This window comes from Uloborus diversus, chromosome 5, assembly GCF_026930045.1.
Source record: "Uloborus diversus isolate 005 chromosome 5, Udiv.v.3.1, whole genome shotgun sequence".
Classification (NCBI taxonomy): domain Eukaryota; kingdom Metazoa; phylum Arthropoda; class Arachnida; order Araneae; family Uloboridae; genus Uloborus; species Uloborus diversus.
Window position 1 is genome coordinate 163,794,125 of NC_072735.1, and position 23,684 is coordinate 163,817,808.

Consider the following 23,684-nt stretch of genomic DNA (forward strand, 5'->3'; position numbering starts at 1 on the left):
GTTTTCCATTACATTGACATTGATTGGTAGATGCCAAGGTTTCGTTCAGCACCTTCTTGCGGTCAAAATGGGTGACGTCCATTAACTATGGACGTGGTTTATTTAAAAAATAAACCAACTTTGAAATTTGTCATCGATTGTTGGATGCACAGGGTTCTGTTCTAATTTCAAGAGTAGATAATAGTTGCAACGGTTTAACACAGAAAAGTAATAAATTGTCAAGGCCCGAAAGCGTCAGTGCCACCTAATGGGACCATGATTAAACTTACTGGAAAAATGGTATATTCCTCTTTAAATTCGTGTATTTTTTAATGTAGTATGTGCAGTATTTTCGAAAGTATGATTCTTTGAAATTGAGTAAATTATTTATGTACTTTACAATATTACAATACCAGTATCGAATTTTTAAAGTGGCATTCGTTGTCATTTAATTCAAAGTCAACTTTTTATTTTAAACTGGAATCACAAACATCTTTAATAACATAGTTCAAATATTTCTAGATAGGTGGCACTCAAAGAAGGTAAAATATTTTACCATTTCACTTTGCTCGCAATTTCGCACAACCCCACATTCCTCGAAGTGCAATATTTTTCAATTTAAAGGAATTCATTTAAAGAGAAAAAAGAACTCATTCAAAGGTTTTTCTCTTTTTGTTTTTGAAAAATATTATAACAATATCACAGACAACTTAATAGCGAATGAAAATTTTGGATTAGTTAACTCAATATTGCGTCGTTTATTAATCTGAAATGTTCAACAAATATTAAATATTTCCACAGAACGTGGTTTTAAATTTACCTTCAATAACATTTAAATTATAACTTAAAAAACATGATTAACGAAATAAATCCGTTATAAATTGGCTTAAACAATCATCATTACCCTCTTTAAATTGTGTATCTTTCGCAAGCGGTTCCTAAAGCTTTAGTCAGTTATTTGTTTTGACTGCGATTATATTTCGAGTTTCCCTTATTAGCATTTATGCTTTGTAATTCCTGCTGATTCGTGTTCATCAAATATTAAAGAAAATGGGAAAGTTGTTGATTAAATTATTTAATAACAGAGAATGAGGAAATACGAAGTACTTTTCATTATTAAACAAGATAAGCAGAATCGTGTTATCTAATTTTAATGCACATTTAAAAAAAATACTTTTTTCTTTTTTTTAAAGACAATAAGTTAAATGGTAACTTTTATTTGTGTAAATTATTTTTAGACTCACTATTGAAGTCTCAACTTCATATTAGGGCAGTCAATGAGTTATAATACTTTTTTTCAATACATTTGACCCACTCCACCCCCTTTTCGGAAAGCATCGCACTTTTTACTCCTTCTTCTCCTCTTGTTACACGTCATGCTATTTTGCATAAACATATTCCCATAAAAATGTTTACGTTTCAACCAAAATGTGTGGTGTTACACTTCTAGTAACCCCTTACCACCCCCTTGTTGTAAACTGTCACAATTTTACGACTTCCTCTTCCCTTAAATGCCTAATATCATTAATGGCAGACACCGTTATCGAAAGTAAGAAATATTTCCAACGAAGGTGTTGAAGAAAATCGAAATGGTTTGCAAGCAATGGCATTTAAGGAGAACTTGCATTACATTAGCAACAATATGAAATAAAAACACACTAAAAATATTTGCAATTAATTATCCGATATAAACCTTGCTCAAATGAAATGGATTGTTACAAAATTTGTGAGACAATTTTTAAATATAACATAAAGATAAATTTTGTGATATTACTAAACAGGCTAAATAATTAAATCAAATAAATAAATAAATAAGACTTATATTAATAAATAAAAAATAAGTTAAAGTAAAAACATATGAGTACGTAAATTTAAATAAACTAAAAACAAATAATTACACACACACACACACATACACACACACACGCACGCACACACACACACACATACACACACACAAAAAAAAAAAAAAGATGTACTCTCTGTAACAGAGAGTGCAGTAACTCTGTTTGAGAAATAGATTCGTTTTTGAACACATGGTGATAAAACCAGGGCTACGGAGTTGGTCTGATTTTGCGGTGAAGGAGTTGGAATTGGAAGTCGAAGACTTCATTGTTCGAAGATTCGAAATCGGAGCCTTTCGATTTCTTTTCGAGTCCAGAATCTGCTATGGCTGTGGAATAAAAGTCGGAATCGGAGTCAGACTGATTTTGGGATAAAGGAGTCGGTCCTTTTCTATCTGAGTCCATAATCTGCCATAGTTGCGGAGTCAGAGCCGGAATCGCAGTCGGACTGATTTTGGGGCAAAGGAGTCAGAGTTGGAGTTAGTCCTTTTTTCTTCGAGTTCCCAATCTGCCATAGCTGCGAAGTCATATTTGGAATCGGAGCCGGACTGGTTTGGGGTAAAGGAATCGGAGCTGTGGTTAGTCCTTTTCTTTCAGAGTCTACAAGCTGCCAGAGCTGCGAAATCATAGTTGGAATCGGAATCGGACTGGTTTGGGGTAAAGGAGTCGGAGCTGTGGTTAGTCCTTTTCTTTCAGAGTCTACAATCTGCCATAGCTGCGAAGTCGTAATTGGAATCGGAGTCGGACTGGTTTGGGGTAAAGGAATCGGAGTTGGGGTTAGTCATTTTCTTTCCGAGTCCACAATCTGCCATGACTGCGAAGCAGAATCGGAGTTTTAGTCCGATTGATTTTGGAGTAAAGGAGTCGAAGTCGAAGGCTCTAAAATTTCCGGAGTCGGAGTCGGTCATCCTCATCCCTGGTTGTAACAGTCTCTTGTAGTAAGTTATATGAACTCCTGCTGTGATTAAAACATATCCTACACAAAGATTATTTCCTATGCAGTGACTAAAACTTAATACAATGTTAAGAGACGGGAAACAAAAGCGAAATTGTTAATTAAGGTGCTTCAATGTAACTTAGCTTACAAAGAGACTCTCATTAGAGCTTATTCTTCTGGGCGGTTATTCTGCATGTAAGAGCGGATACAGACTAGCATTTTAAGGGGGAGGGGAGGGCGGGCATGCTTAAAAATATTGAGTTTTAGGGTTTTTAATACGAAAATATTTTGGAACTCTGATTCCGTGTCTATTAAAAACACTAAATCAGCCAGGAATAAGGCACCTAGTCGGAGTTAAATTTAATTAAATTCAAAAGCAATGGAAAGAAAATTTATTTCAAACATCTACTCAAACAAAGAACTAATTAAAAAAAAAGACATTTTGAATTAAAAAGTTTTTTTTCGCAATCACGAGTGTGTATGTGCAGGTGTGTGTGTGTGTGTGTGTGTGTGTGTGTAGGGCATAGCCGCCACCGCTCAGGAACGGTTCCGCTTGAGGAAACCGGTGGACAGTGGAGTTTACAGAGCTAAGTGTGTTTTGCTTTTGTTCAACCTTGTATTCACGCAAACGATTTGTAACCACGGCGACAAAAATTTGTCCTCTTAATAAATATTGAAACAACACAAGCTAAACTTATTCTCGTCGTCATTGCAATCTGAAAAATCAGAATAACGTTAACTTTGGTCAAGTGAGGACAATTAGCAATTCGTGGTTGCTCATTACTCAATAAATTAGACAGATTGGGGCAAACATTAATATTGTACTCATGAAGTATTTGAACTCAATATGTAATAATATATTTGCATGATAGTCTACATCCTTCCATCTCGTATGCAATTATTAGATTATGATCACATCCAATAATGACGGTTGGTATTATTATATAAAAATAAGAAAGGAGAAGGATCAAGGCGATAAATTATCCAAAAGTTTGCTGAACAATGCATAAAGGATGATGATTTGAATTTTCAAATGTGATTTTACGAACAAAGGAAATATTAACATTTTGCCTTTCTCCCCTGTGCTCTTCATTAAAAATAAATAAATAAATACAGATTCGCTAATGTCTCTACTCATTTGATATTGATATGTGCAGGGGTGCGCATCCCGACGAAGAGCAATGAGGCCTCTCCTTAAATACCTCAAAGATCCCCCCAAAAGCGAGAGCCTCCCCAAAGAAAAAGATACTGCTAAAAACAGTCCCGTAAAAATTTCTCTCGTGCAGTCTGCGCTGTGATCCTACCCCTTAGGTGGGCGCCCTTGGAATATCGTATGTTATATCACTTGCTGACTCTGTGCAGGGCCATAATTTTAAAGTTTTCCATTGAATATTTGGCAAAGGTATACATTTTATGCATTAATGAGGAAAAACCCTCAAAATACTTGCAAAATGAATTATTACATTTTGTTTTTAAAATGCATTTTTAAAGCCCTCCCCCCCCCTTATATCCCAAATGACGGGCCTGACTCGGAGTTTCATTCAGTAACTCGTCTCTGGTACCATGAACTTCGATTCGTGAGCGAAGGTACCGTTATATGTATCACATTTTTCTTTTTTCATTTTTTTATAACGTTAAGGGAAAAACCTTTTGTAGGAGAATTTTGTTATACGTACTATCCCCGCTGAGGTTTAATTAACATTGTATTCTTCAAAAGTTGTTGCTTTTCTTTTTTCAGCCATTATATGCGACAAGTTTTAGAAGCTGTGAGGTACTGTCACGAAAATGATATCATTCATAGAGACATTAAACCCCAGTGCATTCTATTGGCTACAAAAGAAAACAATGCACCTGTGAAACTCGGAGGATTTGGGTCTGCATTGAAGGTGAAGACTGAAAAAAGTATTCTTGGAGGTAAGTTTGAATATTATTTTTTATTGCAAATTTTCAGAAAATTAGTTATTTAATTATTTCTTGACATTTTTTTCATTCTTTTACAAGAAAATTAATTCGTTGCATTAGTATTAAAATAATGTAGGTTTATGTCCATAGATGGCAGCACCAACTTTCATATCTTTGAAAGGAACTGTTAGGTGGCAAATTTGTATTTGTTTTTATGACACGACCTTCTTCGAACATGAAAAATAACCACAAAGCGTATTTTTTATTAAGGTTGTTTTGAAATTATAATTTCATCAAGTTGTTATCTTCTAAATATTTAAGAAATATAGAAATATCCATCATTGTCTTATGAGTGGAATTTAGGAAGAGATAGAAGTAAAGACAACAATAATTTATTAATTCTTAGTGTACCAAATCGATCTTTTGTACATTTGTATTTTTCTTATTTTACAAGATCACTTGATTTCTTTTCTTTGACATCTTTTAGCTCTCTTCAATTAAAAATTCGTTTAGTAATTTAATTCTATCATTGTTTTAAAAATTTAAACAGTGTGACATGTTGAAACAATTTGACATAATTTTCTATACAACTGCGATTGATTTAAGTAAATATCGAGTTATTCGAAAAGGTGATTAGTATAGTTTTTTCTTATTTAAAAAGAGCATTAGTCACTAGGCCATTAGAAAAGGCATGACCAAATGAATTATCTGTCAAAGGTGTTGCTTTTAAGCCAATGGCCGGGGTCTGTTGTTGCATCGCAGGAGTCACGTTGTGATAGCAAAAACCAAACTGAATTTAAGATTTTTCTTTAAAAACATCATGGCTTCTTTGTTTAATTTTTTTAAAAATTTTGTTAATTTTTCTATATTTTATGGAGCGGTTTTGTACTTCATTGAACTAACAAGTTGTTAACTGCTGATGCTGACCAGTGATTAGAATATTACTGGTCTCTAGTAATATTCTTATCACATTCGTTGTAAATAAGAATATTACTAGAGCCAGCAACCGCTACAATATAAGCTAAGTTTTTGAACTCATATTGAGCAACCTTTTCAGGTAACCAAATTACAGCAGTCAGCAAGAAACTACGGGGCAGGTTGTGACGTGTCACAACTTATCCCGAGCAAGTGTCACTTTTGCCTCAACGCCAAAACCGAACTTTCAAGATGCGATTGAAAAAATCATTTTTAAACATCGCGCCTTTATAAAGAGCATCTTATAAATGTAAACGAATCACAAAAAGAAACAGTTAGGGTAATAAATTTTGGACACACAGCTTTTATTTTTTTAAAACATGTTGTTGACCAGTAGTGCTACAAAATGAAAATGTTACAAACATGCAATTTGGACAGCACTGACTTCAATGAAAAAGTGCTAATATCATTGATTCGGGTTACGTGATCGCCATTGATGGCATGACCGTTTTTCTGCTTTCAACTTTACTGTAATCTTATTTGTTTAGCCACAGTTGTCGATGGAATAACCGATCTCTGTAACGACCAGGTCATTTTCCATTCAACTCCACAGACCTGGTAACAATCAGACCGGTCTCCCCTATGTATATTTTGTAAAATTTTTAAGAAAAGTTATGTGGGACAATGATTTGCATATTTACTGCAGTTTGTCCCTGTTCTGAATGCTCGCAAGTTTTCATTTAAATTTAAAAAAAATAAAAAATAAAAATGTGTCGAATTTAAGAGACACAATTATTTATCTTTTTGTGCAGGCCGACAAGTAAATGGGAAGCTCGTAATATTTCTTCTTTCCGTTGTTTTTTAAAAAGAAATTTCAATTTTTTTTTTCAAAGATGAATTGGCAGTTGTAACTTCCTTCCATGCATTTTCAAACAGAAAACCACAACAGTTGGGGCTAACTAATTCGACAGCATCGTAACGTTGTGATTAGGATCTGCGTAGCCTTGACGCTTTTTGTTAATTTTCAACCCCTAAAAAACATGAGTAGTACCCAAAAAATTTTCATCTAAATTTTTTTTACTATTTCTGTGCCAAATGCAAGTTTTCAACGATGCTATGCATTTTTGAAAATGAAAGTTTTCATTCCCTGGTCAGTCGACCATATAATCTTATTGTTTGCAATTAAATTTTATTTGAATAAATAACCAAACAATATGAACAAAGTTCTTGTACAAAGTTGTTTATAACTCATATTAGAAGTTTAAACGTTTTTGTTCCTTAAATAAACGAAAGACTATGAGTAAATTTATTTTTTAAGAATTCGCTACGCATTGAAAGGTAGATTGCATGCATTGACTTCTTTTGAAAGGTTTAGTTTTCACTTCTATCTTTTGTTTTATCCTTATACAATTCTGCATGTTTTTTTCTGATCCACTTTCTATATTCAATATTTACTTCAATATATTACTTTAACATTCTTTTACTCCTAGAGCGCATTTTTATTTTTAATGCTTGTTCAAACAGGACTCTCCTACAGTAGAAATCTTAACAAGTTACGATACAGTGTGAGCACAAATGAGGGACCAGACTTCAAAAAATCATATTTTCAAACCACTCTTTGTGGTTTAACCAGTTTTATGGGACCCTGAAGACATCTCTGATTTTTTGATTCTGACCAGAAACCGAACAATCCCTGTTCCATCACAGTCTGATTTTGAAGCTACCGCACAGCACACATTGCATTAAGTGATACATGAAGTTTTTTCCTAATAAAGTTCAATTACACAATTGTGCAATGTGTTAGTACATTGCGGAAAAAGTTCAATTATAACTGTACAGTGTTAGAGCCGTTTGTTACACAAAATTGTGTAACCTGTAATCCAGTTCTTTCCTCAGATTTTGGAGTTTCAGCTATCAATGGTTCGTAATGCTGCAAAAATGCGCTCTTGAGTTTTTGTAGTGTTTTCGGAGTCGGAAGATGATGAACAATGCATTTGACATAATCCTATAAAAAGAAGATTTCACGATTTTCGTGTAACAAAAGGCAGAACATTTGTAACTGAATATAAACTCGGTATATCGTCGCCTCAGAGCTACAGTAAGATATCTTAGTGGTATTTCTGAGATTAGATACATTACTGTTTTTTTGAGGCGACGATATTTCTCTTTATAATTATGTATCCCCAACTGTAATATGTGCAGTAACTTAGAAAGTTGGATTTTTAAAAATCAGATTCATTTTTGTGCTCACCCTGTATTTAAAAAGTGGGTATGCAGTTCAGTTTAATAGACATTTTATCGACGTTGGAAATTCGGAATCCCCAGGACTTCCGCGTATTTGAATTTCGGAACATTAGTATTTTATATTAATAATGTTCCGTTTTCGGTTTCTACGAGGTAAAAGTAAACTATCGTAACATCTGGGCTTGAGTTGTAGACGGAGTTGACTCAGCCTTTTTTTGCCCCTGCAAAAGAAAAAAAAAATTCGGTTTTAGTGATCTGTGGTGATTTTGAAATAGTTAAAATGGTTGATATTCAGTGGATTCCGGAAATATTATGGATTTCATTATAGATTCTTCCGATTTTTATAAATTTTTTTCAATGGAAAAACAATTTTATTTATTTATTTATTATTATTATTATTATTATTTTCAAAAATAAAATTAAAATTAAAATAAGTCTGAAATTTGGAAGCCCAAATTTGGACTTTCTTTTATATAGAGGTAATAAAGATATTGTTTAATACAGGGGCTCTGTGAAGAAATTTACAACTTTATTGATACGACAATATGCTTTCAAGCCATAATAAAAAAAATGTAAAAAGGAGATCTAAAAAGCTGTCAAGTTTTACTATTCTAAAATTGAGGTACACTAGCCTGTCTGCCTAGTTTCTATTTATGAATAACTTTTCTTTTAATCTTAAATGTTCATTCACTATTGAAAAACCAACAAAGAACACATAGGTAAGCTTACGTTGCTATTTTTTGTCGGTAAATGTTCATTGAAAAAGTTCCTTTCTTAAACAAAGTTTATCTTGACTAGACAAAAGCAATAATTCGTATTTTCTTTTCCCCTTATTTCGTTTCTTTTCTTCCTTTATTTATTTATTTCTTTTTTTTTTTTTTTTTTGTTCTTCATTATCTTTCTTTGAGCAATGATGTGTAATGATTGAATTCACGTGAATGATTTAAATTTTCAACGTTATTTTTCAATTTTTCAATTTGAAATAAACATGCACCTTTTGTTAAAATTGCATTTCTGCTGCTTAATGTGTGAATTGTGTTTGCATGACTTTTGACTGCATGTTGAAGAGCATGTTTTCTTTTCTTTAACAGAATTTGTTGTTCATGACTATCGATCGAATATCGGCCAAAGTGGCCGATTTTACTTGAAGTGCGATGAGCATGGTAAGAAAATATTTATGACATTCATTTATTTATTTATATTTATATATTTTTGTTCATCTCTTAAAATATTTTCTGTATGTACATTTCCCTTTCCCCCCTGTTAATTATGTTTGTGTTGTTGTTGTATGGAATGTTTTAAAGAAGTGTTTTAATTTTGAGTGTATAATTTGAAACTAGTATTGTTTTATGAAATTGAAATAGAAAAAAAATTATGTGCTGTGAATATGACCTCTTGTTCCATCAAAAGTTGGTTTTTAGGAAAGATAACCAATACGTAGAGATCGACCCTCCAGTCTTTAGTAATTTTATTGAAACCATGAATAAAATCAATAAAGATCAATATTTACTGAAGCAAAACCGTCTCTAGAAGTTTCCTCACTTATTCATTCCTCGTTGGAAGAAAAAAGAAAGACATTGACGCAACGCGATAAAAAAAAAAAAAAAAATGCTGTGTGAAGTAATTTGTTTCTTATTGTTAAAATATTTTTTCTGTCACAAAAAAAAAAAATAAATAAATAAAATAAAGAAAAATAAAAAAAATAAAAAAAAAAATAAATAAATAAAAAATAAATATAAATAAATAAATAACTGGTAGCGTTGACGTTGACTTAATGTAAATAGTTAGGTAAGTTTTCAGTGTCACAGCCAAAGAAGAAATTTATAAGGAGTTACTTGATCAATATATCATGAGTCATTAGAGAGTTTTAGTGAGTAAAATTGGGTTGTTTCCATTTTATGTTTTTCTGAAAGAGCATGGTCGAAAACATGGTTTGAGTTACTTTTTTTTCATAATTTTGATTTATTTTTTCTCTTAAAAAATAATCTTAAATGACATGAAATACACCGCCAGCTCAGTCATTTCCAGCCGAGGACTGCAGTTTCGTGCTTATTAGCACTTATCAGCCCGGCATAGGAAAGTGACTGAGCTGGAGATGGAAAACCTCTTAAGGAAGCCAAGAGTGCGAAACAAACTGGTAGCTAATATAGAATTAGCATCGTTTTTTTCATTTTTCGCTGCTTTCGTCACAAATGAAAATGTCGCTGTGGTTACCAGAATAAGGTTTGAGGACATTTCCAAACTTCACCAAATGAATATTTTTTAAAACTAACAATCCCTGATCAATCACATGAAAAATTACCAAAAAATGATATCTTTCCAGAAAAGACAACCCCGCGCTCTTAATTCAAGATGGCTTTCTTCAGCTGTGCCGTCACACGATGAGACATTTTGTTTTAAAAATCTGACATTTAAAAAAAATTAAAAATTAAATGTTGGAAAAATAAAATTATTTTCTTGCACCATGTTATTTTTTTGCTTATTGTATCAACTTCAGTGACTAAATTAGTACTTTTGACTGAAGGAAACACCCTGTTAATTATATTAACTAAAAATTAACATTACCTTATCTATATGTGTATACTCTTAATTTTGAGCATAATCCCTGAGAAAAATTAGTGGATTCCATTTAATTAAGGCTAGTAATTAGTATAAAAGCCGAAATACAAAAATGAAGGCTTATTTATTTTTGAATCTATGTATCCATTAATTCATTTATTTACTTTAAATATCATAAAACTATCTATTACTGAAGGAAATGAAAATTGATGTACTGAAACAAAAGTATTTTTCTGTTTTCAAATTGAAATTTCCCTCTTTATATCAACATTTCCCTGTTTTTATTACAATTTTAACAAGAAAAAGTTATTCCGGAATTATCGATGTATCAGCCAATTTACTACTATCGATTGAAGTCGATATTTTTTTTTTCTTTAGGGTGAAATTTTATTCATAAATGTTTTAATTTTCATTCAAATGAATTAATTGTGAGAGACAGAGGAAAAAAATTATTATATTTTTTCCGTAACTCACACAGTTCATTTTTACTTTGAACAACTAAAAAATAACATTAATTATTTTTTATTTTACAAAAATAAAAGTAATTTTAGTAACATAGTGCGAGAAGAACGAGCGGCTACGGAAATTGGTTGTCACTGCATCAAGACTACCATCGAGGAAAAGCTCAATTTACAGAGAACCATTTGCCCAGTTGCACGATAGCTTGCTACTGAGCGGCTGTTCGTAATTCGTGCTCCATCTCGCATTGTCCATATAAAGCTCACAAATAACACAATCACTTATGTTTAAATGCTTGATTGGCTGTAATTAGGTCATAATTGTTGTAAATACATACAATAACTTTTGTGTCTTTATTTACAAAATTCATTTATGTGGGAAAATTAATTTTAATGACGCAAAAGATGCGTAGAATAACTAAATAAGTAATTTCTCGGCAAAAAGCTAACATATATTTATGCATCAAATACTTATCTGAAATGAATGATAAACTGCGGAAATTAGTTGCAATTTTTCAACATTTATTAATCTCTTTTTAGTTATCTTTTGACTTTTGGCTTCCTTTTTTTCTTTTTTGAGTTTGTTTTTAGCGTTTTTTTAAAGATGTATTATTAAGCTTTCTTTTATGCTTGTTGAGCAAACATAAATTGCTAGCTACCATTGTCGAATCCACTAGAAAGTGGTTGAACTTTGTCTGATATTCAGATTACTGTGACAAAGAGAATAAGTCCTGCTCTTTGTTGTAATGTTTATTAAGTAAAAAGTTTTTGTGTAAAGATTTGCCCATCATAACCAGATCTTTATTACCGCATCCTAATGACCATTTCTTTTTTATGGATATGCCTTGTATTACCTAATTTTGAAAATCACCAGTCATAATATCACGGGTGCGAATTTCTTCTCCATTCCCATTCCAGTCCATTTGTTGAAACAAGAAACTCAACGAATAGGGTCCTATAGCTATTCGTAATGACGAAACATATAATTTAAATTCAAGACGTCAAACTTGAAATGCTTTTTTCCCCCTTCCTTCTTTTCTTTTACTGGAAAGTAGGCTAAAGATGGATGTGGTTCGATGTTTGTGAAAAATCTGAAGAAAATTATTAAGAAACTCGAAGCGACAGGTTCTTTTGAAGTACAATCTAGAAGAGGGAGGAAATCAAATGTACGAGGTCATTAGAAGATGTGGCTTCAGCATTACAGAAAGAGCAGTATAATTCTTATGCAGTACCTTTTCAAGTATATTCGCTCAAATTTGAAGTATTCTGACCAGCAGCGTTTTCTCACAGCACTTTGGAAATGATACTTCAAATATAATCGCCGTGTACTTATAGGTATAAAATATAAATTAGTTTACATACTTTAATGAGTAAGATCCATTGAGCAATCCAAGGATTTGGATTTGTCTCGATCTTCCGTGCTGTTAAAGAACTCTAACAGCACATCTGCTGTTAAAGGACTCTAACGGCAAATCTTTTCTCTCTCTCTCTCTCTGACTCTAAACAACTGTTCTTCCATTCAGCAGTGGGCACAGAAATTTTGGGGCTCGTCACTGATAACTTTTACGGGACCCCTCCATGTTGTTTACCCCTATGTCCCTACATATATTTCAACCTTCATTTTAAAAATCTTGGGCTCCCTTCTGGTTCGGGCCCGGGCTAATAGGTGTTCTTTCTCTCCCCCTCCCGTCCCTACATATATTTCAACCCTTATTTTAAACACCTTGGCCCCCCTTCTGGTTCGTGCCCGGGCTAATAGGTGTCCTTTCTCTCCCCCTCCTGTCCCTACATATATTTCAACCCTCATTTTAAACACCTTGGCCCCCCTTCTGGTTCGTGCCCGGGCTAATAGGTGTCCTTTCTCTCCCCCTCCCGTCCCTACATATATTTCAACCCTCATTTTAAACACCTTGGCCCCCTTCTGGTTCGTGCCCGGGCTAATAGATGTCCTTTCTCTCCCCCTCCTGTCCCTACATATATTTCAACCCTCATTTTAAACACCTTGGGCTCTCTTCTGGTTCGGGCCCGGGCTATTAGGTGTCCTTTCTCTCCCCCTCCCGTCCCTTCATATATTACAACCCTCATTTTAAACACCTTGGGCCCCTTCTGGTTCGGGCCCGGGCTAATAGGTGTCCCTTCTCCCCCTCCCGTGCACGCCCCTGCTTCCATCCCAACCATTTACCAGAAAACCAGTGAATTCTTTTTGTTTTTGTAAATGAATGAAAATAATTCACAAAAATGCGAGCCACTAATGACTAACATTTTTGTGTTGACAAATTCTTTCTAGGAAGGATAGGAACGTCACATTTTATGGCTCCCGAAATTGTTCTGCGAAGACCGTACGGAAAACCAGCAGATGTTTGGAGCTGTGGAGTTTTATTGTATGTTCTATTAACCGGAACTTTACCCTTCCTCGGGAGCAAAGAGTGGCTCTACGAATCTATATGTAGTGGACAAGTAAATGTAAGGAATTTCTCTTTTTTTTGCCCAAAAATGTATTTTCCCCTTTAAACTAACTTCAGGAAGATTAAAATAATATGAAGAAAATATTTTACATTTTGTGTAAAACATGTAGTGTGTAGTGAGGTAAATGAAAACATAAAATCAATTCGTTCCACTTCGAATTTAAATAAGTTTTTAGCAAGTTGCTATATTTGTTTGAAAGCTTGTTTTAAGACTTTTGTGTTCTGCAATTTTGTTTTACTGTCTTACCAACATTTTCAGCTTTTTCCTGTATTATGTTTATTCTGCCTTTCAGCTAAATGTTTCAATTAAATTGTTAAAAAATTTTCTAACTTGAAATTTATTAAATGAATTAATTAACCAACGTTTTGATGCACAAATATTGCAATTTACTGCAGACACGTGTTTCGGTGTTGCAAGGAAACAAAACTTTCGGCTTTCATCAGATGACTTTTCATCCAAAAGCTCACACTTCTTTGCATTGAGAAAGATGTTCCTCAAAGCACCAAAACACGTGTCTGCAGTAGTTTGCTAGTTTTGAACGTTAAAACGTTGGTTAATTGATTCATTTTATTTTCAAGCACAAAGCTATTTATTCGTTATGAAAGTTATCGCTAGTTTATTCATTAGCGGTTTCGTTTTGCCAGCAGAATTTGTTATTATGGGGCTTTTGGAGAAATTTATCGCTTAACGGCTTTTACTCGTTGAGAATCACCTAATAAATTTCGGCTCTGAGTTCCATTTATTTATTCATTTTTGTTAATTCGCTAGTTTTACTACTTAAGCTGTCTTTTAGTCTGCTGTTTATTCTTGATGCTTTTACCGTATGTTTTTGCAACCAAAATCTCACTACTTTGCTTTGAAAAATGGGTTCCCTGCAACTCCGAAATACATATAGGCTTTTACCAGATGTCTTTTCATCCAATGCTCGCTACTTTGCATTGAAAAAGGGGTTCACTCTGTAACACGTGTATGCAGTAATCTGCTAATTTTGTGCGTTATAACGTTGTTGATTGCTATTTACTTCTCTGCACAAAGTTTTTTTTTTTTATTTCATAGAGGTAAACATTGTCCAGGTCATAGCTCAACTAACCAGAGCAAATTTTGAGTAAAACGGTTACACTTTGGTTCTGTTTATGCAACACATTTTACATTTTTTATGCTCTAATCAGAGTCGACATTGAAAAGCATGGAAGTAAAAAAAGTTTCTTCTTTCTCACTTCTTCCAATCTGCAGATGCATCCTAGTCATCAAATTTATGAAAATTATGTGCTGGCAAAATTCAGCCTTGTTAAATAAGGCTTTTAGGTTGCTTTTAGATAACCTTATATATTTTTTATACACAAAAAGTCTTGGATTAAATGGATACTACTAATTAAAAAATAAATTTTTGTCCAAAGTGCTACTAAATTAGAATTCTGACCACAGGCTAGTCTCTTATATGTTTAAATTTTCATGTCTAGTTAACATTATGTAATTTTATTGACTATAATATGAAAATTGGCTGAAAAGAGTTGGATGAAATTTTAAAATTTATTTTTAGAAATTTAGGAAACAGGAGAAAAATAAATCGTCGGTCATAAATAAACTATTAACTATTTCTTCTGTCAAAATTACAAGAGAAAAAAAAGTGACAGAGAAATTGTGTATTAAAAATAATCAGTATGATCATTAATCTGTCGATTATCAACAACCTATTAATCGGTAATCAGTGATCGGTCTATTTGTTGATCGTCGCATACCTAATTTTTACCATACAGGAATATTGTATAAGACGTTTCTCAACCGGTGGTCCAGTTTTTCGACAGCTTTACGCGGAAAAATCTGATCGATCTTCGGAGAGTTTTAAATGTTCAAGCTAAACAATCCTTATTCAAAATAAATGCACACTAATAATAGTTGTAACAACGTTTGATGTATTATCTTTACGTCCGGCAACGTTACGCGTCCAAGCTAAACCATTTTCTTTATTGAAAATAAATATACACTAATAATAATTTTAATAAGGTTTAATGTGTTATCTCTACGTTGATTTTTCGTTCAGCCTTTATGCAGTTCTACGATATTTCTCAACGGTTTTTTCATGTATGTAATAACTACAATAATTACTTATCTTTACATTTAAATATTATTGTACATGAATGATATCAAAAATCTTGCAATTAACTTAAGTTGCTAACCTTTAATGCTTGGTGATTTTTTTCTTTGGTTAAAATAAAAAAGTTCACCAGTCCATGAAATTTTTCTTAAAATTTAACCGGTCCGCCAATCGAAAATAGTTTAGAAACGCTACAGTAAGAGGTCTCAAGGTTTTAAGTCAATTTATAAGGTTGCAAAAGCTTTCGTAAATTATGATACATGGTGCTCGGAAATTCTAGCGTTATTAATCTTTAACGAGAATTAATACTATTTTTAGATACTATTTTTGAAGCGTTAAATTTTCTGATTTTTAGATGATTGGTCGTCCTTGGGATATAGTAAGTAGCCAAGCCAAAGACTTGTTGAGCAAAATGCTGGCATTAAACCCAAAGGATCGCATTACAGTTGACGAAGCACTGGAACATATTTGGATAAATGTGAGTTTTTGTTTTAGTATTTTAAAGTTATTAAATAATTTATGTTTTTTTTTAATTTAGGGTTTTTTTTTAATTATAACCGTATAGTAAAGAACAAAGCGACCCGAATCGAATAAAAGCTCTCCACACTCTCCACTGAAATTTCTTTCAGATGAAAATACCGAACATCCTCATCCCCCCTTCCCCAAACTCGGATTTTCATTTTATTTTTAGGGATGTATTTATTGTAAGTGAATTAACAGGATACGAAGCGCAAAAATGAATCTTTTGCAAAAACTTGAACATAAAAACGGTCCATCCTCAAAAGATTCACTTTTGCAAGTCCAAAGACGGTTGCGGTTTTCAGATCTTAAACTTCTCTGTAAGATTTTACGTTCATTGTTTTAAAATATTTACTTACATTTTAATAATGTGTGTTAATTCATTTTAATAATGCGTTTGTGATGTCTTTAAAACAATAGTTTCAACATGATATAAAACAATTTGTAGTTTAGTTGAAGAAATTTTGATTTTAGAAGTTTCATTGAAAATACCTGATTTGAAATAAATGATTACAAAAGGAAAAAAAAAAACCCTGCAAATTTCAAGATATTTGTACACATTTATGATGATACTAGACAAATAATTAGGGAATGCACGTGAATTAGTGGAATGGAATCATCGGAACGCATAGCGTAAATAGTTTTAGCTTATATAATTTTCTTGTGCTTTTAATTTTCAGTAAGTTACCAGTTTCAGTTTCGGTAACTTACTGAAAATACCATGACTTGCCTTCAATCTTCGAGTTGAACCGAACCATTGTTTCGGTCACTCGTCTGGTCTGTGCTAATTTTATATTAGCTACCAGTTTGTTTGACTATCTTGGCTTCCTTAAGAGGTTTTCCACCTGCAGCTCAGTATCTTCCTATTCCTTGCTAATAGCACGAAACAGCAGTCCTCGGATGGAATGGCTGAGCTGGCGGTTTAATTTTTTTTTTCGTTTTTTTTTTTTTTTTTTTTTTAAATTTCGGATTAATTATTTTATATTAAAACCCTGTGAGCGGGGGAGGGGAATATGGTTGTGTGCTTATTGCAATAGAATGTTTTCTCTTCTCCCACCCCTGTTTTCGACGGATTAAAAAATGTAAAGTGAAACAAATCGAAAGAATCCACCAGTGAGCGCTCGCAATCAATTGTGAGGTTCAACTCGTAAATTGAAGGCAAAAACTTAGATATTGAGCAGTAAGTTATTGCCTTTTATTTAGGTCTAAGGCAGAACTGATGCTATCTGCCGACCTACCGGTTAAGACATCCAGAGACTGCAGTACTGTCCTGGTCTTGGGCTTTGCCTTCAGTTTACAAGTTGAATCGCACTATTGCTTGGAGATTATCGCTGGTGCACTAAATAAGTTTTAGCTACCGGTTTGTATGTAATCTCAGTTGTAATGAGAGAACATCTGTCTCCAGCTCGGCTACAGAGTATTCCAGACTGATGAGTTCAAACAAGGACGAAGCTGTAGCCTCTGGATGGGATTACTGGGCTGTCAGTGTATTGCATGTAGTTCTGCCTCAGCCCTGGCGTACGAGCGGTAATTTATTGCTTAAAGTTTAGTATAACAAGATCAAATGTTTCATGTAATTTTTTCTGCAGGTAAGCGTCATAACAGGTTTAGTACTCTTCAATATTTTTAGACATTCTAAGGAGGTATTGTTGAGAAATGGTTGATAAAACTACACTTTATCCTCAAGTAATATGAACAGTTCAGTTACAGACCACATTTTGGGCTTATTATTCTAAAAGAATCATAATCAAGCTGTAGGCAACTTATCTCATATAAGCGCTTAGTGTATCTTCATACTTTTTGCTACCAAAGCGAATGTATACTTAGCGCTTTCCTGAGATTATTTGCCTATTTCAGAATAATAACCCCAGAATATGGTCAATACTTCAGTATCTGGATGCTGTAATTGGGCTGATCGTTATTGCTTGCAATTCAGCTTTGCCACCGGCTATGTACCTGTTATTTGTAGCTTTGTACATTCAACTCATTTCCTATTGGTATTAATTCAGTGACATTAATTTTAAATTTTCCATCATTTATATATGGGCAAAAAAGGGGGTACTTGCGAACAGGATATGTTTTACTAGGAAAACGAGAAGAAAAAAATCGGGAAAAATTCTCCAGTGATGGCGGTACCTTTCATACTTCTTACAAACTTTCAGAGCAATGAGCCAGTTTATATTTCTGTGGTGGCAACTTCTTTGTTTTAGCAGGTGCTGTATGTAATTTTATCACTATCTTCTTCATGTAAAAATATTTTAAACTACATAATATGCTAAACTTAATTACTACAAACCGTTATATGAGCATTCAAGTAAATTTATAATAATATTTTTTTTCTATTAAGTTAAGAATTCTTTGTTTTTGCAAGTTATTTCTAAGGTGATGGGGCACTTGTTGACAGAACGTCAAGGGTAAACGTGGACAGTTCCCATGTCCTCTCCTTAATATTAATATAAACTAGAAGATAACCCGTCAAATTGCCTTTATGTCAAAGAGTTTAACCTTCAAATTTGGCGTGTTCCAAAAACTATCTCTACCTTAAATCCAGATTAACGTAAGTCACATTTTAATTACTTAACAGGAGAACTTAAAAACTTTTGTTTACCGTATACGAAGGTTGGGACTTTTGCTTGTAAAACATCAGTAAAGAAATATAAAGAGTTTTTTTTTTCTTTTTAAACAGAATATAGTTGATATGGTTTATGCGGAATAGGCTTCAACATGCAATGCAGTACTAACCTAAAAATAACAATTAAAATTAAAAAAAAAATTTCTGTTACTAAATATCTGGTCAACAGTTTAGTATTATATGATACTTGCAAGAAAAAATAAAAAATATTTCCAGTTAATTAAAAAATGAAGTTTAAAATTATTTAGAAATTTGTTATCATGTTCTGTATGAAGCTTTAATGCAATATATATAGCAAGAATAATCTATAGATAATGAGACATTCTTTGTATTGTGCAGTCTTTAAGGTTTATTTCTTTTCTATCTAGCGATCCGAACATGCTACGAAACTTTAAAATTTGACTGTGAGTTGATTTTTATAGTTAGAGAAAAATATTTTCTTAATGGCACAGTTACTGTGTGCAATAATGTGACACACTATAGGTTACAAACCTTTCAATGTAATTGGTATATGTATATATGTTTCATATTAAAATGTTTTTCGTTGAAATGTAATGCTTGTTCAGCATTTTTTAGTGTGCCCCCGGTTGTGAACAAGCCGGGGACACATGTGAACAATGTTGTCAATTGTCATATGCTCAACTGTTCACATGTGCTCACTATAGCGGCACATGTGAACGATTGATTACATTAAAAAAAATACCATAAAATAAAGAAATAATTTTTTTTTTAGAATCCAATAAAATTCATGACTCAAAGAAAATACTATCAAATGATGGTCACATTTTTGCTCTGAGAAATTGGTTATATTTTTTCTGAAAAAGAAGGAAAGGAAAATAAAAATTGTACACAAGTACTCCCTTCCCCCCTCTTTTTTTTGACAAGTGATTAAATTTTTTTTAATGAGTGAAACATTTTTTAAGATCCGATTTCATGAAAACCGCTTATTTTGTTATAGAGATTGTTTATAACTACCTAACTGCTTTGATTACATATCACATTTTCCCTTTCAGGATAGAGATATGTGTTCACCGAAAATGCATCTACAGGAAACTGTAGAAGAACTTACAAAGTTCAATGCCAGAAGAAAGCTTAAGGTAGCTGTTTTCCAATTTTTCCCTAAATTATTATTATTATTATTATTATTATTATTATTATTATCATTATTATTATTATTATTATTATTTCTGCATTGCTTTCTTTCATGTACTGAGAATGTTTTGGAAAGTAGTAAAACTGGTAAAAAAAATTAACAAAATAAATAAGCAAATAAATAAAAATTATAACTAATAATAATGTGTGCCTGAAAGAGCTATCAGAATTGACTGTCGATTTTTCTTGTAATTGGATTGAAGTATTAAGATAAAAAATGTTCTTTAAGATGGGGGGGGGGGGTTGATAAGAAGGAGTTGTACAGAATACAAAGGAAAAACTAGCTGTTATATAGCTACAATACATTGAATTTTACAATATGTTGAATAATTTATCTTTATTGCATATCTCAATTGAAACTATTTAGCAGTCATTTTGAAATATAATTAGAATTGTCATTGTTTTTTAGAATTCAATGCGAGGTTATTTCATACGAAAAGAATAGTTCATTGTTGATTGTTGTACCTGTTTCAAGTTATTGAATTGCTCTTTTTATTGAAGTGCTTTTATAGTACTGTAAAAATATAAATTGTATGCACAGTGAGCTTTTGCTGTTTTTTTTTTTGCTATTTCTATATTGCTACTATGCATTAAAGATGCATTAAAGATACTAATGCAGAAAAATGTTAGCCAGGAATTATTTTCCAGAAAATGTTTTTGTCATTGTATGGAACAAATTTAGCTTTGCATTCACTTTCACAGCTTTCTGAGAGTAAAAAATTTTATTTATTTATTTGATGCAGGGTGCTGTTATAGCTGCAGTCTCCAGTCCAAAGTGGACAAATTTTTACAATGATCCAGCAATTGATAGAATTGAAGATTACGAGCTAGAAGAAATCACATCAACAGGTTTGCTTCCGTTTCTACTCTCACGTGTTTTGGTATTTTGAGTAGTGCTGCCATCTAGTATCACATTCTAGAAACAAAACTGCTATTGGCTAACTTTGTTTTACTCGGGAAAAAAGGTTTAGCTCTCAAAATAGTTATTCTAAAAGTCATTCAATTTTTTTGTTATTTACGTTTTTTAAATATTTTAAGTCCCAAAGTCTTAGTATTCATTTGACTGGTAATTAAAATTGTTTTCTCTTAATTTTTGTTTTAAAAATTTATGACTGACATAAGAAGAAATATAATATTATTATTTTCATAATATTTATTTATTAACAATTTACTAGCAAGAACAACCAATATCAGATTTTGACCAAACTTAATTTCTGATTGAAGTCTGTCTACGAATTAGTAAACTTTTCGATGCAACAACAATCAATTTGATGCATCTCGCTAGTACTGATTTATAGTAACCACAATACCTTAAATCCTATAATCTTTATTTTTTCAATAAGCAGTATTTTTATTTGTTGCTGAAACACTTAATGTCACTTGCAGTTCAAGGATAATAAAAATAATTTAAAATTATATGAAATTTCCCATGTAACTTGACACGATGATCTCTTGATGTTTTCAAAATTTCTAGCAAAATAGAGCTAGGGGGGGGGGAAAGAAACTATTGACAAAGTTTTGCAAAACTGATATTTTTGACACTGGTTGTTGTTCGAAAGTAAGGGAATTTGAGGCATGGTGTGAAGTGGTAAAATATTTTCCTTGTTTTTGTTTTAGCACTACCTTTCTGATAATGCTTTGACTGTGCAGCAACACATGCAATATTCCAGTCTCAAGAGTTTATGTTCACATTTTAATATTTTTTTGTTATTCAAAAATGAATTTTGTTTCTATATATTTTTTTTTCTTATCAGCATTTCAAAAACAAATCGAAACCTGCTAATACCCGGTGCAATATTTATTTGTTTAATGTTAAACTAATGTTTTTAAAATAGTTTTTACAGTTTGTGAAATGTACGCTGGACAAAGTGGAATAGTTCAATGAAATTACCCATTTAACCATTTATTCGATCACTTGCGTTTTTGTTTATTAATTAATTCATTTACATTCCTTCATTTAATAAGTAACTTGTTTATTCATTTCTACACTTACTCTCTTATTCATTCATTATTTTATGCACTTATTTATTTTTTCTCATACATTTATTAATTAATTTATAGATTTATTCGTTTCTATTTCATTTATTCTTTCATTACTCATTGATTTGATTAAAATTACTTTTAATAATCGAATAAAAAATTTCAAAAGGAAAATATTTTACTTTTTACCCTTTTCCATGAAAAAAAAAAAGGATGAAAATTTTCCACTTTTATTCATAGTGAAAATTTACTGCCAAAAATGAAAAATGATGTTTCGATGCAAGTTTTATTTTAACTCCATTGTTCTTTCTTTATGTACTGTAATTTTCAAAACACATTGTCATTTTTTTTTCAATTAAAAAAAGGTAAATTATCTTAACTATTTGCCTCTGCCCACATTCCTCTACTGTTCGTATTTTGCTCAAATTGTTACTGCAATGTATACTTCTTTTTCGTACGAGAAGTTTGAGTGAGGTTTCTTGTTATTTCACAAAGGAGCAGTGTCCATGGTATTGGACAGCCTCGATGACATTCACTGCCTGACGGAATGTCCTGAACACGACCGGGACTTCCTCATGTCCGTGTTGGACGACACACATCTTCATGCATTATTAGACGTGAGTTGCCTTTTCCTCTTTTTACGATTCTGTGGTACTTTTCCGTTACAGGTACGCAACTTGGCTTGGCGAATTCTTTACTTTATACCTTGAAGAAAAAAAAATCATCATAGATATATATATATAATAGCGAGTTCACTGATAGAGTAACGCTCCTGACGTCACCAGCAATGAAACTCGTGCCACGGCATGATAATTTGATAATACTTTTTGGTAATGTTTGACATGACAGGGAAAGGCTTTATTGTGACGCAGCTGAACCGGATCCGGTCACTTAACTGTTTACTGGTAAGACTGTGTCATTTCAGGGGAATGAAAAAACGAGAAGAAGGTGAATAATGAGCGCTGTTTACTAGAGTTTAAGGTTTATCCACTGGAGTTATGGTAAAATTTCAAAAATCAAAATATTTCAAGTAACAGGCAATTGCTTCATTGAAATGTAGAAACAATTTTTCCCGTCCTATCTTGACGGGCGATTTTCTAGTACTGATGGATGCAGTATGCTTATAGAATCTATCATTCTGATATCATAATGGCTTGGACAACAAACAGTTGACGCTAAATTTCAAACTGTTGGACCTTAGAAATTTTTTTTTAAATCGAGATTCGGCAAAATCAAATTGCAGTTTTAATAAAAGATTTTTCGGTAATGGTAATTTAATAATAATTTTTGGTAATGTTTGTCATGACGGGGAAAGGCTTTATTGTGACAAAGCTGAACTGGATCCGGTCACTTAACTGTTTTACTGGTAAAACTGCCATTTCAGGGGAATAAAAAAAACAAAGACAATGAACTCTATCTACAGGAGTTTAGGGTTAATCCACTGAAGTTAGGGTTGAAATTTCAACCATCAAAATATCACCAAACATGCAGGTTTCGTTCAAATGTGGAAGCTATTTTCACCTGTCATACCTTAACGGGCGATTTTCTAGTAAAATAATAATCACCATTATTAAAAATACGCCAAGTGACAAACCTATAACGGAAAAGTGTGAATTATTTTTCTTTCCTTTTTTTCTTTGTTTGCATGCCTGGCTGTCTGATTGTGATTTTACAAGTTCAGGAAGTAATAAATGTTGAATGAATGTGCTTTTCAAGGTGAATATTTCCCAGCGGTGAGATAAGATCGCTTCACAGGCTCCGTCGTTTCAGAAGATAGAGGAAACTCATTGCTCTAAATCCAGATTATTATTTCATTATTTGCTTTTGTTTGTTTGTTTTTCCTCTGAGTATTAAATAAAAAGTTAACTTGCTTTTTGTTTTTTAGTTTTCTGTTTAGTGTTGTATTTGCTTTATTATACGCAATTTATGAAGTTAAAAGTATAGTTATTGGCGTAAAACATATTTGCCTGTTCTTAACTTAAAACGATCCTGCCACTATTTC

At 32.4% G+C, this 23,684-nt stretch overlaps 1 protein-coding gene across 3 annotated transcripts in view; it reads left to right on the forward strand.

Moving 5' to 3' along the window:
* LOC129221919 (peripheral plasma membrane protein CASK-like) overlaps positions 1 to 23,473 on the forward strand; it is a 246,374-nt gene extending 222,901 nt beyond the window's left edge. Inside the window, exons 5-12 of one of the 3 annotated variants that reach the window (XM_054856297.1) lie at positions 4,499 to 4,674; positions 8,913 to 8,984; positions 13,126 to 13,301; positions 15,755 to 15,877; positions 19,564 to 19,647; positions 20,446 to 20,551; positions 22,178 to 22,299; positions 23,399 to 23,473. In XM_054856297.1, the coding sequence (XP_054712272.1) occupies positions 4,499 to 4,674; positions 8,913 to 8,984; positions 13,126 to 13,301; positions 15,755 to 15,877; positions 19,564 to 19,647; positions 20,446 to 20,551; positions 22,178 to 22,299; positions 23,399 to 23,419 (880 nt within the window). In that variant the 3' untranslated portion in view covers positions 23,420 to 23,473. The remainder of the gene's footprint in view (positions 1 to 4,498; positions 4,675 to 8,912; positions 8,985 to 13,125; positions 13,302 to 15,754; positions 15,878 to 19,563; positions 19,648 to 20,445; positions 20,552 to 22,177; positions 22,300 to 23,398) is intronic. The other 2 variants (XM_054856298.1, XM_054856299.1) reach the window with 2 other exon arrangements.
* The last annotated feature ends 211 nt before the right edge of the window (positions 23,474 to 23,684 follow it).